The 13,846-nt window shown below is 40.9% G+C and overlaps 1 protein-coding gene across 1 annotated transcript in view; it reads right to left on the bottom strand.

Moving 5' to 3' along the window:
- Positions 1-11,702, bottom strand: part of ps (RNA-binding protein Nova-1-like protein passilla) — a 66,308-nt gene extending 54,606 nt beyond the window's left edge. Inside the window, exon 1 of the mRNA XM_071690391.1 lies at positions 11,540-11,702. Within this exon, the coding sequence (XP_071546492.1) occupies positions 11,540-11,687 (148 nt within the window). The 5' untranslated portion in view covers positions 11,688-11,702. The remainder of the gene's footprint in view (positions 1-11,539) is intronic.
- Positions 11,703-13,846: the final 2,144 nt, after the last annotated feature.

The following is a 13,846-nucleotide window of genomic DNA, read 5'->3' on the forward strand; positions in this document are numbered from 1 at the left end:
AATTTATTAAAAAAAGGGGGTGACTGTATTGTTGACTGGTTGGTAAGGTTATTCAATGTATGTATGACTCATGGTGAGGTGCCTGAGGATTGGCGGAATGCATGCATAGTGCCATTGTACAAAGGCAAAGGGGATAAGAGTGAGTGCTCTAATTACAGAGGTATAAGTTTGTTGAGTATTCCTGGAAAATTATATGGGAGGGTATTGATTGAGAGGGTGAAGGCATGTACAGAGCATCAGATTGGGGAAGAGCAGTGTGGTTTCAGAAGTGGTAGAGGATGTGTGGATCAGGTGTTTGCTTTGAAGAATGTATGTGAGAAATACTTAGAAAAGCAAATGGATTTGTATGTAGCATTTATGGATCTGGAGAAGGCATATGATAGAGTTGATAGAGATGCTCTGTAGAAGGTATTAAGAATATATGGTGTGGGAGGCAAGTTGTTAGAAGCAGTGAAAAGTTTTCATCGAGGATGTAAGGCATGTGTACGTGTAGGAAGAGAGGAAAGTGATTGGTTCTCAGTGAATGTAGGTTTGCGGCAGGGGTGTGTGATGTCTCCATGGTTGTTTAATTTGTTTATGGATGGGGTTGTTAGGGAGGTGAATGCAAGAGTTTTGGAAAGAGGGGCAAGTATGAAGTCTGCTGGGGATGAGAGAGCTTGGGAAGTGAGTCAGTTGCTGTTTGCTGATGATACAGCCCTGGTGGCTGATTCATGTGAGAAACTGCAGAAGCTGGTGACTGAGTTTGGTAAAGTGTGTGAAAGAAGAAAGTTAAGAGTAAATGTGAATAAGAGCAAGGTTATTAGGTACAGTAGGGTTGAGGGTCAAGTCAACTGGGAGGTAAGTTTGAATGGAGCAAAACTGGAGGAAAAAAAGTGTTTTAGATACCTGGGAGTGGATCTGGCAGCAGATGGAACCATGGAAGCGGAAGTGGGTCATAGGGTGGGGGAGGGGGCAAAAATCCTGGGAGCCTTGAAGAATGTGTGGAAGTCGAGAACATTATCACGGAAAGCAAAAATGGGTATGTTTAAAGGAATAGTGGTTCCAACAATGTTGTATGGTTGCGAGGCGTGGGCTATGGATAAAATTGTGCACAGGAGGATGGATGTGCTGGAAATGAGATGTCTGAGGACAATGTGTGGTGTGAGGTGGTTTGATCGAGTAAGTAACGTAAGGGTAAGAGAGATGTGTGGAAATAAAAAGAGCGTGGTTGAGAGAGCAGAAGAGGGTGTTTTGAAATGGTTTGGGCACATGGAGAGAATGAGTGAGGAAAGATTGACCAAGAGGATATATGTGTCGGAGGTGGAGGGAACGAGGAGAAGAGGGAGACCAAATTGGAGGTGGAAAGATGGAGTGAAAAAGATTTTGTGTGATCGGGGCCTGAGCATGCAGGAGGGTGAAAGGAGGGCAAGGAATAGAGTGAATTGGAGCGATGTGGTATACCGGGGTTGACGTGCTGTCAGTGGATTGAATCAAGGCATGTGAAGCGTCTGGGGTAAACCATGGAAAGCTGTGTAGGTATGTATATTTGCGTGTGTGGACGTATGTATATACATGTGTATGGGGGTGGGTTGGGCCATTTCTTTCGTCTGTTTCCTTGCGCTACCTCGCAAATGCGGGAGACAGTGACAAAGCGCAAAAAAAAAAAAAAAAAAAAAAAAAACTGAAAGTTGATGGAGAGAGATGGGTGATTATTGGTGCATATGCACCTGGGCATGAGACGAAAGATCAAGAGAGGCAAGTGTTTTGGGAGCAGCTGAATGAGTGTGTTAGTGGTTTTGATGCACAAGATCGGGTTACAGTGATGGGTGATTTGAATGCAAAGGTGAGTAATGTGGCAGTTGAGGGAATAATTGGTATACATGGGGTGTTCAGTGTTGTAAATGGAAATGGTGAAGAGCTTGTAGATTTATGTGCTAAAAAAGGATTGGTGATTGGGAATACCTGGTTTAAAAAGCGAGATATATATAAGTATACTTATGTAAGTAGGAGAGATGGCCAGAGAGTGTTATTGGAATACGTGTTAATTGACAGGCGTGTGAGACAGAGACTTTTGGATGTTAATGCGCTGAGAGGTGCAACTGGAGGGATGTCTGATCATTATCTTGTGGAGGTGAAGGTGAAGATTTGTATGGGTTTTCAGGAAAGAAGAGAGAATGTTGGGGTGAAGAGAGTGGTGAGAGTAAGTGAGCATGGAAAGGAGACCTGTGTGAGGAAGTACCAGGAGAGACTGAGTACAGAATGGAAAAAGGTGAGAACAAAGGAGGTAAGGGGAGTGGGGGAGGAATGGGATGTATTTAGGGAAACAGTGATGGCTGGCACATAAGATGCTTGTGGCATGAGAAGTGTGGGAGGTGGGTTGATGAGAAAGGGTAGTGAGTGGTGAGATGAAGAAGTAAGATTATTAGTGAAAGAGAAGAGAGAGGCATTGGGACGATTTTTTGCAGGGAAAAAATGCAAATGAGTGGGAGATGTATAAAAGAAAGAGGCAGGAGGTCAAGAGAAAGGTGCAAGAGGTAAAAAAGAGGGCAGATGAGAGTTGGGGTGAGAGAGTATCAATAAATTTTAGGGAGAATAAAAAGATGTTTTGGAAGGAGGTAAATAAAGTGCGTAAGACAAGGGAGCAAATGGAACTTCAGTGAAGGGGGCTAATGGGGAGGTGATAACAAGTAGTGGTGATGTGAGGAGATGGAGTGAGTATTTTGAAGGTTTGTTGAATGTGTTTGATGATAGAGTGGCAGATATAGGGTGTTTTGGTCGAGGTGGTGTGCAAAGTGAGAGGGTTAGGGAAAATGATTTGGTAAACAGAGAAGAGGTAGTAAAAGCTTTGCGGAAGATGAAAGCCAGCAAGGCAACAGGTTTGGATGGTATTGCAGTGGAATTTATTAAAAAAGGGGGTGACTGTATTGTTGACTGGTTGGTAAGGTTATTTAATGTATGTATGATTCATGGTGAGGTGCCTGAGGATTAGCGGAATGCGTGCATAGTGCCATTGTACAAAGGCAAAGGGGATAAGAGTGAGTGCTCAAATTACAGAGGTATAAGTTTGTTGAGTATTCCTGGTAAATTATATGGGAGGGTATTGATTGAGAGGGTGAAGGCATGTACAGAGCATCAGATTGGGGAAGAGCAGTGTGGTTTCAGAAGTGGTAGAGGATGTGTGGATCAGGTGTTTGCTTTGAAGAATGTATGTGAGAAATACTTAGAAAAGCAAATGGTTTTGTATGTAGCATTTATGGATCTGGAGAAGGCATATGACAGAGTTGAGAGAGATGCTCTATGGAAGGTATTAAGAATATATGGTGTGGGAGGCAAGTTGTTAGAAGCAGTGAAAAGTTTTTATCGAGGATGTAAGGCTTGTGTACGTGTAGGAAGAGAGGAAAGTGATTGGTTCTCAGTGAATGTAGGTTTGCGGCAGGGGTGTGTGATGTCTCCATGGTTGTTTAATTTCTTTATGGATGGGGTTGTTAGGGAAGTGAATGCTAGAGTTTTGGAAAGAGGGGCAAGTATGCAGTCTGTTGTCGATGAGAGAACTTGGGAAGTGAGTCAGTTGTTCGCTGACGATACAGCGTGGTGGTTGATTCATGTGTGAAACTGCAGAAGCTGGTGACTGAGTTTGGTAAAGTGTGTGAAAGAAGAAAGTTAAGAGTAAATGTGAATAAGAGCAAGGTTATTAGGTACAGTAGGGTTGAGGGTCAAGTCAATTGGGAGGTAAGTTTGAATGGAGGAAAACTGGAGGAAGTAAAGTGTTTTAGATATCTGGGAGTGGATCTGGCAGCAGATGGAACCATGGAAGCGGAAGTGAATCATAGGGTGGGGGAGGGGGCGAAAATTCTGGGAGCCTTGAAGAATGTTTGGAAGTCAAGAACATTATCTCGGAAAGCAAAAATGGGTATGTTTGAAGGAATAGTGGTTCCAACAATGTTGTATGGTTGCGAGGCGTGGGCTATGGATAGAGTTGTGCGCAGGAGGATGGATGTGCTGGAAATGAGATGTTTGAGGACAATGTGTGGTGTGAGGTGGTTTGATCGAGTGAGTAACGTAAGGGTAAGAGAGATGTGTGGAAATAAAAAGAGCGTGGTTGAGAGAGCAGAAGAGGGTGTTTTGAAGTGGTTTGGGCACATGGAGAGAATGAGTGAGGAAAGATTGACCAAGAGGATATATGTGTCGGAGGTGGAGGGAACGAGGAAAAGAGGGAGACCAAATTGGAGGTGGAAAGATGGGGTGAAAAAGATTTTGTGTGATCGGGGCCTGAACATGCAGGAGGGTGAAAGGAGGGCAAGGAATAGAGTGAATTGGAGCGATGTGGTATACCGGGGTTGACGTGCTGTCAGTGGATTGAATCAAGGCATGTGAAGCGTCTGGGGTAAACCATGGAAAGCTGTGTAGGTATGTATATTTGCGTGTGTGGACGTATGTATATACATGTGTATGGGGGGGTTGGGCCATTTCTTTCGTCTGTTTCCTTGCGCTACCTCGCAAACGCGGGAGACAGCGACAAAGTATAATAATAATAAATATACATTGAGATGTATAGGTATGTATATTTGCGTGTGTGGACGTGTATGTATATACATGTGTCTGTGGGTGGGTTGGGTCATTCTTTCGTCTGTTTCCTTGCGCTACCTCGCTAACGCGGGAGACAGCAACAAAGCAAAATAAAATAAAATAATAAACTTAAAAATTTATCCCCTATAATTGCTACTTACCCCTTTATCAGCATTTCCTGTGAAAAAAGGAACACTAACAGATTTCTACCAATCCTCATGCACAACCTTGTTTCCATGTTATATATCAAATGTAACCAATCACACTTTCACCTCCATACTTCAACATATCAGCCATAATCCCATCCAATCCAAGTGCCTTTCCTACCTTCAGGTTCATTATCACCCTTTTTATCTCCCTTCTTGCTGTAGGCCCTTGCACTTTATCCTAATCCTTCCATCCTCCATACCTATGCATGTAACACCTAATGCCTCATCTTATCCCAGATTTATCAGTTCTTCAAAATACTCTTTCTATCTTCCTTTCACTTCCTCCTTTTGACTCAGTAATTCCCTTTCCTTACTTCTTGCATTAAGAAGTCTACTCTTATATTCACCTCTTTCCATTTTCACCTCCTTTCAGTACATTTTCTTATTTTCCCAAAACTGTTATCTCAAACCTTTCTTCCAAAATCTTTGTCTACACTTTTTTCCTTTCCTCTAACAGTTCGTAACGTTCTGCTTACAAATCTTATATACTTCCTTCCTCCTTTGCTGAACTTCCTCTGATACATTCCTGTGAAGCAACCAATCATATGCCTTTTTTCAAAAGCACTTCGAATCTCACCCATTCACCATACATTTCCCTTTTCATTCTTGTATTTCACAAAACCTGTACTTCATTCCTGTATTTCATAATCTTGTATCCAACAACTAATTCCACATCCTTTAACAGTCTTTCTCTAAAGTTTTAAACACTTCATTCACACATGACAGCATCCCTACATTTATTGCACTTCCATCTAAATTTTGGTTACCCTCCTTTCACACTCTTCCTTTACCAACCTCACCACCAATTTCATCACATCCCACCATAGCATTGAAATCATTCAATACAAACACCTTTCTCTTCTCAAAACCATTTAAGGTCATTTAAATTTCTCTCGAAACCCTTCATTTCATCCTTACCTTGCAGTCTTCATATCCATGAGTGCATATACACATACCCATGCATACTTTACAATTCCAATCTTTCCTTTCATTCACATTATTCTTGATCCATTCCATCCATAATCAGTAACACCAACATATACTCTTGGTGATAGCACAATTGCACATACTTCTTTCCCTCTTCCCATACAATTTTCATTCATTCCTGTCCATATCACTCCTTCCACATTCTCCGATAATGTGCATTCACAATTTATATTTTCACTCCATTCATCCTTCCCAAGAATATGGGTTTCACTAATCCCCAGCACATCCAAACTATAACAATTAAATTCTACCACAAGCTCCCTCCCTTTATTCTCACCGGTCATCCCATTTACATTTAGAGCCACCACCCTCAATTGCTTGTTCATTTTACTCTTCAGCATAACTAGTAGACTCCAGCCCTGCTTCTTAGCCTGTGCCTCACCACGTGGAGGGCAACTCCAGCACAGTGCTCCATAGAGGTAGGGGCTCTCACATTAATTCATCAAATTAACAATTATCACCCTGTCTAATATCATTCATCAGAATACAAAGTAAAACTGAAAAAGATGGCAGGTGAGGAAGAAATGACGGAAAATTATTTTGGCAGCAATGGAATCCTCACAAAGTGTAGAAGGTATATAAGGTATGGCATTTTAAGTGTAACACCTCTTACTCAAACAATTTCAAGTTCTGTAAGTTGGCAGGAGCTAAAAAAAATTAATACTTAAATCCTACTCCTACAATCAATTACTCATACTTGCAAACCATCATTTTCATCAAGCACTGCTTAATTTTTTTTTTTTTTTTTTTTTGTCGGTCTCCTGCGTTTGCGAGGTAGCGCAAGGAAACAGACGAAAGAAATGGCCCAACCCACCCCCATACACATGTATATACATACGTCCACACACACAAATATACATACCTACACAGCTTTCCATGGTTTACCCCAGACGCTTCACATGCCCTGATTCAATCCACTGACAGCACGTCAACCCCGGTATACCACATCGCTCCTATTCACTCTATTCCTTGCCCTCCTTTCACCCTCCTGCATGTTCAGGCCCCGATCACACAAAATCTTCTTCACTCCATCTTTCCACCTCCAATTTGGTCTCCCTCTTCTCCTCGTTCCCTCCACCTCCGACACATATATCCTCTTGGTCAATCTTTCCTCACTCATTCTCTCCATGTGCCCAAACCATTTCAAAACACCCTCTTCTGCTCTCTCAACCACGCTCTTTTTATTTCCACACATCTCTCTTACCCTTACGTTACTTACTCAATCAAACCACCTCACACCACACACTGTCCTCAAACATCTCATTTCCAGCACATCCACCCTCCTGCGCACCACTCTATCCATAGCCCAAGCCTCACAACTATGCAACATTGTTGGAACCACTATTCCTTCAAACATACCCATTTTTGCTTTCCGAGATAATGTTCTCGACTTCCACACATTCTTCAAGGCCCCCAGAATTTTCGCCCCCTCCCCCACCCTATGATCCACTTCCGCTTCCATGGTTCCATCCGCTGCCAGATCCACTCCCAGATATCTAAAACACTTCACTTCCTCCAGTTTTTCTCCATTCAAACTCACCTCCCAATTGACTTGACCCTCAACCCTACTGTACCTAATAACCTTGCTCTTATTCACATTTACTCTTAACTTTCTTCCTTCACACACTTTACCAAACTCAGTCACCAGCTTCTGCAGTTTCTCACATGAATCAGCCACCAGCGCTGTATCATCAGCGAACAACAACTGACTCACTTCCCAAGCTCTCTCATCCCCAACAGACTTCATACTTGCCCCTCTTTCCAAAACTCTAGCATTCACCTCCCTAACAACCCCATCCATAAACAAATTAAACAACCATGGAGACATCACACACTCCTGCCGCAAACCTACATTCACTGAGAACCAATCACTTTCCTCTCTTCCTACACGTACACATGCCTTACATCCTCGATAAAAACTGCTTAATATATATCTATCTATATATCCACTTTGCATTGAAATATCTGATACATCATTACAGGCATGTGTAGGTATTCCACAAACTATACAATTTTCTTTATATCTCTGACATGAACCGATCGATTTACAAACAAGATCCAGGAACCCAAACTGTTCATAAAAGACCCCCCCTTAGAGGGAAACAGAGGGGTACAAACATTCAAAATAAACAAATAAAGTGTAAGCAAAGCATTGGTAACTCTTTCATTCAAATCTAGCCAAATGTAAACAAAATGGATATGCATATGGCAATCCATGTGTTGGATAGAGACCATTCAACAGACTGCTGACAAAAAGCATTCACCCAGCACTTCGGATTCTGTAGAGCTTTCTTCAGTTTGTACATCAATACAAAATCCAAATGCAGTTGTAATACAAGAAAATCTGCCTGTAGAGTATATGAATGCATTTCTTTATTATAATTTGACGGAGTCTCCGGCATTAGCAAGGTAGCACAAGGAAACAGACGAAAGAATGGCCCAACCCACCCACATCCACATGTATAAACGCCCACACATGCAAATATACATACCTATACATTTCAATGTATGCATACATGTACATATTCATACATGCTGCCGCAGCCACCCCACCACACATGAAATGACACTACCCCGCGTGCACGCGAGGTATTGCTAGGAAATGACAACAAAGGCCACATTCGTTCACACTCAGTCTCTAGCTGTCATGTATAATGCACCAAAACCACAGCTCCCAATTCACTCTATTCCTTGCACGCCTTTCACCCTCCTGTATGTTCAGGCCCCGATTGCTCAAAATCTTTTTCACTCAATCCTTCCACCTCCAGTTTTCTCCCACTTCTCGTTCCCTCCACTTCTGACACATAAATCCTCTTTGTCAATCTTTCCTCACTCATTCTCTCCATGTGACCAAACCATTACAATACACACTCTTCTGCTCTCTCAACCATACTTTTTTATAACCACAAATCTCTCTTACCCTTTCATTACTTACATTATTAAACCACCTCACAACACATATTGTTCTGAAATATCTCATTTCCAACACATCCACCCTCCTCCACACAACCCTATCTATCACCTATACTTCACAACCGTATAACATTGTTGGAACCACTATTCCTTCAAACATACCCACTTTTGCTCTCCAAGATAACATTCTAACAAGATAACTCCATCTCCCTTTCGCTTTACACTACTTGTTATTACCTCCCCATTTGCCCCTTCACCGATGTTCCCATTTGTTCTCTTGTCTTACGCACTTTATTTACCCCCTTCCAAAACATCTTTCTATCTTCCCTAAAATTTAATGATACTCTTTTACCTCAACTCTCATTTCCCCTTTTTTTCACCTCTTGCCTCTTTCTTTTATACATCTCCCAGTCATCTGCACTGTTTTCCTTCAAAAATTGTCCAAATGCCTCTCTCTTCTCTTTCACCACTCACTATTCTTTCTAATCCGCCCACCTCCCACTTTTCTCATGCCACAGGCATCTTTTGCACGAGCCATGAACGCAAACTTTCCTTTAATATTCATATATTTCACTGAATGCCAAAACATTTCATATGATTAAACCAACTATTTGAAATTTGCAAGTATGTCAGTACGTTAGGTGAATTTAATGTCCACATAAATCTAAAACTCAAATTTATGAGTATGAAACTTATCCTACACTGCTGGAACTAAATTTGCAAGTCAGCAAAACGATTAAGAAAGTACAAGAAAATGGTATGGATGCTGGATTAAAAACCTGAGGCACATTGGTTCCAGATCTTGGTGCACATAAGTGTCAGCCCTTACAAATTGTTAGCCAAAACCCCGGAAAACTGATCAGTCAGGGATGCTAGATGAAGCACCATTAGCAGTGTTTCAAGTCGAGCATATCAGGCAAAAGGAATAATTAGGTGGTAAAGATACACGGAGAGAAGTCTTATTTATTGTGTCGCTCTAACTTAAAAAACAAAAGAACACTTGGATGCGCAGTGCTCTTCTATATAAACAAATCGCATTAACATCTTCCTCTCAAAATAATGCACACACTAAAAAGAAAGAAAAAAAGCAGCATGATGAGAAAACTGTGTTCTACACTTGATTACATCAGCAATAACTGGGTATGGAAAAGTTATCAAGAAAACCTCACCCAGTCCTCCTTACAGATACTGTCACAAAGGACGAAGGAGCTGACCCAAAGTTCACAAAAGGACTACTCAAAGACAATAGGGACAGACACCTCTTACCTCCTGGATGCAGAGGTGCTCACAAGAACAAGTGGCAATGACTGATCCCAACCGTTCAGATATGGAGCACACCTAAAAAGATCGTGTATCCCATGTGTGAAAGGATTCATCAACTCTTAGTGGTCTGTGACATTAAGACGACGAAGAATAAACTGTTGGACGCAGAGTGCAAATTATACTGATTTTTCTTTGTTTATCATAAACCATCTTGTTCTTTGTTAAGGCAAATGATCATTTAAATTTTCTTTTACTGATGATTGTAAACATATATATGCCCTAAGGATCTTGCATCCTGAAACATATAATTCTATCGAAATAAACCAAACTGTCAGATTCCCATATCTTCATAGACATCTGAACTCACAGTTTACCTTCCACAATAAAGAAATCTTGGTCTTTAAAGTGGAGTGCTTTATCAATTAAATATCACAAACAACAGTACACACAAAGCCATCTGAAGCATTAAAATTAGTGCATTATTTTTAAACTTTAATACTTATAGGTATTTTACATCACATTACCACTTAAACCCACATTTTCCCTCTCCTTCATAATCCTACCACTATTTACCTAATAACAAAATGTTTAAGAAGTGACAAAAGGATAATCCAAGACTGAAATCACTGTTTACAATGGCAAAAACAATTCCATATGAGTACAACACATATTGTAATCATAAAGAATACATCTATCAGTAGCTAAAATTAACAGTGATGAAGACCTAATGAGAATATGCATCATACTTGCTCTAGCAAACCTTTGTGATATTTTGAGCTAATGTTATTGTATAAATAAACTGGTAAACTCCTGCTACATGAAGTTGGTATTCATGGGTTGCTGTTATTTTTTTTCAATATATTTCACAATCTAAGTCATGAAACTTTTTCCTTAACTTCATGACTCTCCCACTACTGCTTATTTACCTGTAAATGAAACGACAAAATCACCGTCCCTCTAGATATCTTCCATGAGAAGAATAAGTAATTTAAAACTATTTTCGTCCTGTTCCGTAAGTTAATGGGGTAACAGAAATGAAATACACCCTAACCAAAGACAAGGCCTCCCTAACTTTGAAAAAAAAAAAAAGCTTTTAAACTAATCAGTTGTCAGGAAAACTGCCAACGAGCGAGACCAGTGAGCCCCACACGGCCCCATGACCCTAAACATACATGGAACCCAATTCTTATATGAAGCATTTTCGTAAAGCTCCATAGACTAAGGAGTGTTGGCCCGGGGCAAGACAGGCCTGAAAGGTGACGCAGGCGCGGCCCCGGTCACCACCAGCAGCAGCGTCGGCCGCCGCGTCTGGCCACGATCGAAGGAACGCCATCACTGTACCGCCGCCAATATAACCATTACGCATCCAACTTTCCTCTCCATAACCTGGCCTTTGACGCTCACTACCAACCAATTCTTCACATTGCCCTGGTATCCCTGATCCTTACAGTTTAAGCTAAGATAGCAAAGGATATGTGAAATTATTTACTTTAACACGTACATGTGGTAAATAAAATATTAAAATGTTTCGCCTCGAGAGGTTAAGGTCCCATGAACTTCATTCGCTTGATTCGTCTTTATCCCTTTAAAGTTCATTCTTTCCGACATAAGAATTATCTCACCTGGTATATAGTGTGATCGCTTAGACATGGCATCATCAGATTCGATGTCTAGCGGCCTCTTCCTAGAGTCTGGAGTGCCGGGAGATGGAATACACTCCTCCATGTTTGATTCTGAAGCCATGTTGTAGAGAAGACGCCATGTGCGCATGCGCTAATATTGTTATGTGCCAAACGTACATATCATAATAACATTTCTTTCATGTCTTAATATTGTGAACCCAATAGTATTAGGAAGACAAATAAAATGGACATACTATTTCCTATTTAATAAATCAAAGAATTTTTTCCTAAATGAAGCATTTATCAAAACTTGAAGTGGTTACTACGACTAGTTTGGCAACGTTGATGGTAGTAGTGAGCGGCGGGGTGATCCTGGCTGGAAGAGGTCGTCGGCAACCATCATCCAGTATGATTAAGGTGGGCAAACACCACCATAATGAGAGGACATACTCTTATCTTGCTGACCTTAAGAAGTATTTAAGCAAAAGGGGATTGTTGACACACATGGTGATGAGGTATTGATTCTTGAAGAGTAAACTATGTAGAGTGTCTAATGATTATACAAGTAACTAAATTTTTACAAATTCCTTACGTTTTAAAGAAAATTCTGGTCCAGACAGTATTATTATTCTCTGTATATCATTATGGAGGACGGGTACCGCAGCACACCACATGCAGGATATGACCAGGTTTTCTTCCTGGTATGAATTGGAATAAATCTTCACATTTGAACATGAACTAAAAAATTCAGTTTAAACGAGTAGCTTACACAGGAGGCCTACAGCCAGAAGAGAATCTGTGACAGACTAATCTGGTTAACAAACATAAACCAAATGTATTACGTAAGAAAATGATCAACTTCATGATGACTTTTATATATATATATATATATATATATATATATATATATATATATATATATATATATATATATTATTATTATATATATATATATGATGATAGAGTGGCAGATATAGGGTGTTTTGGTCGAGGTGGTGTGCAAAGTGAGAGGGTTAGGGAAAATGATTTGGTAAACAGAGAAGAGGTAGTGAAAGCTTTGCGGAAGATGAAAGCCGGCAAGGCAGCAGGTTTGGATGGTATTGCAGTGGAATTTATTAAAAAAGGGGGTGACTGTATTGTTGACTGGTTGGTAAGGTTATTTAATGTATGTATGACTCATGGTGAGGTGCCTGAGGATTGGCGGAATGCGTGCATAGTGCCATTGTACAAAGGCAAAGGGGATAAGAGTGAGTGCTCATATTACAGAGGTATAAGTTTGTTGAGTATTCCTGGTAAATTATATGGGAGGGTATTGATTGAGAGGGTGAAGGCATGTACAGAGCATCAGATTGGGGAAGAGCAGTGTGGTTTCAGAAGTGGTAGAGGATGTGTGGATCAGGTGTTTGCTTTGAAGAATGTATGTGAGAAATACTTAGAAAAGCAAATGGATTTGTATGTAGCATTTATGGATCTGGAGAAGGCATATGATAGAGTTGATAGAGATGCTCTGTGGAAGGTATTAAGAATATATGGTGTGGGAGGAAAGTTGTTAGAAGCAGTGAAAAGTTTTTATCGAGGATGTAAGGCATGTGTACGTGTAGGAAGAGAGGAAAGTGATTGGTTCTCAGTGAATGTAGGTTTGCGGCAGGGGTGTGTGATGTCTCCATGGTTGTTTAATTTGTTTATGGATGGGGTTGTTAGGGAGGTAAATGCAAGAGTTTTGGAAAGAGGGGCAAGTATGAAGTCTGTTGGGGATGAGAGAGCTTGGGAAGTGAGTCAGTTGTTGTTCGCTGATGATACAGCGCTGGTGGCTGATTCATGTGAGAAACTGCAGAAGCTGGTGACTGAGTTTGGTAAAGTGTGTGAAGGAAGAAAGTTAAGAGTAAATGTGAATAAGAGCAAGGTTATTAGGTACAGTAGGGTTGAGGGTCAAGTCAATTGGGAGGTGAGTTTGAATGGAGAAAAACTGGAGGAAGTGAAGTGTTATAGATATCTGGGAGTGGATCTGGCAGCGGATGGAACCATGGAAGCGGAAGTGGATCATAGGGTGGGGGAGGGGGCGAAAATTCTGGGGGCCTTGAAGAATGTGTGGAAGTCGAGAACATTATCTCGGAAAGCAAAAATGGGTATGTTTGAAGGAATAGTGGTTCCAACAATGTTGTATGGTGGATAGAGTTGTGCGCAGGAGGATGGATGTGCTGGAAATGAGATGTTTGAGGACAATGTGTGGTGTGAGGTGGTTTGATCGAGTGAGTAACGTAAGGGTAAGAGAGATGTGTGGAAATAAAAAGAGCGTGGTTGAGAGAG

Source organism: Panulirus ornatus, chromosome 3 (assembly GCF_036320965.1).
Source record: "Panulirus ornatus isolate Po-2019 chromosome 3, ASM3632096v1, whole genome shotgun sequence".
NCBI lineage: Eukaryota > Metazoa > Arthropoda > Malacostraca > Decapoda > Palinuridae > Panulirus > Panulirus ornatus.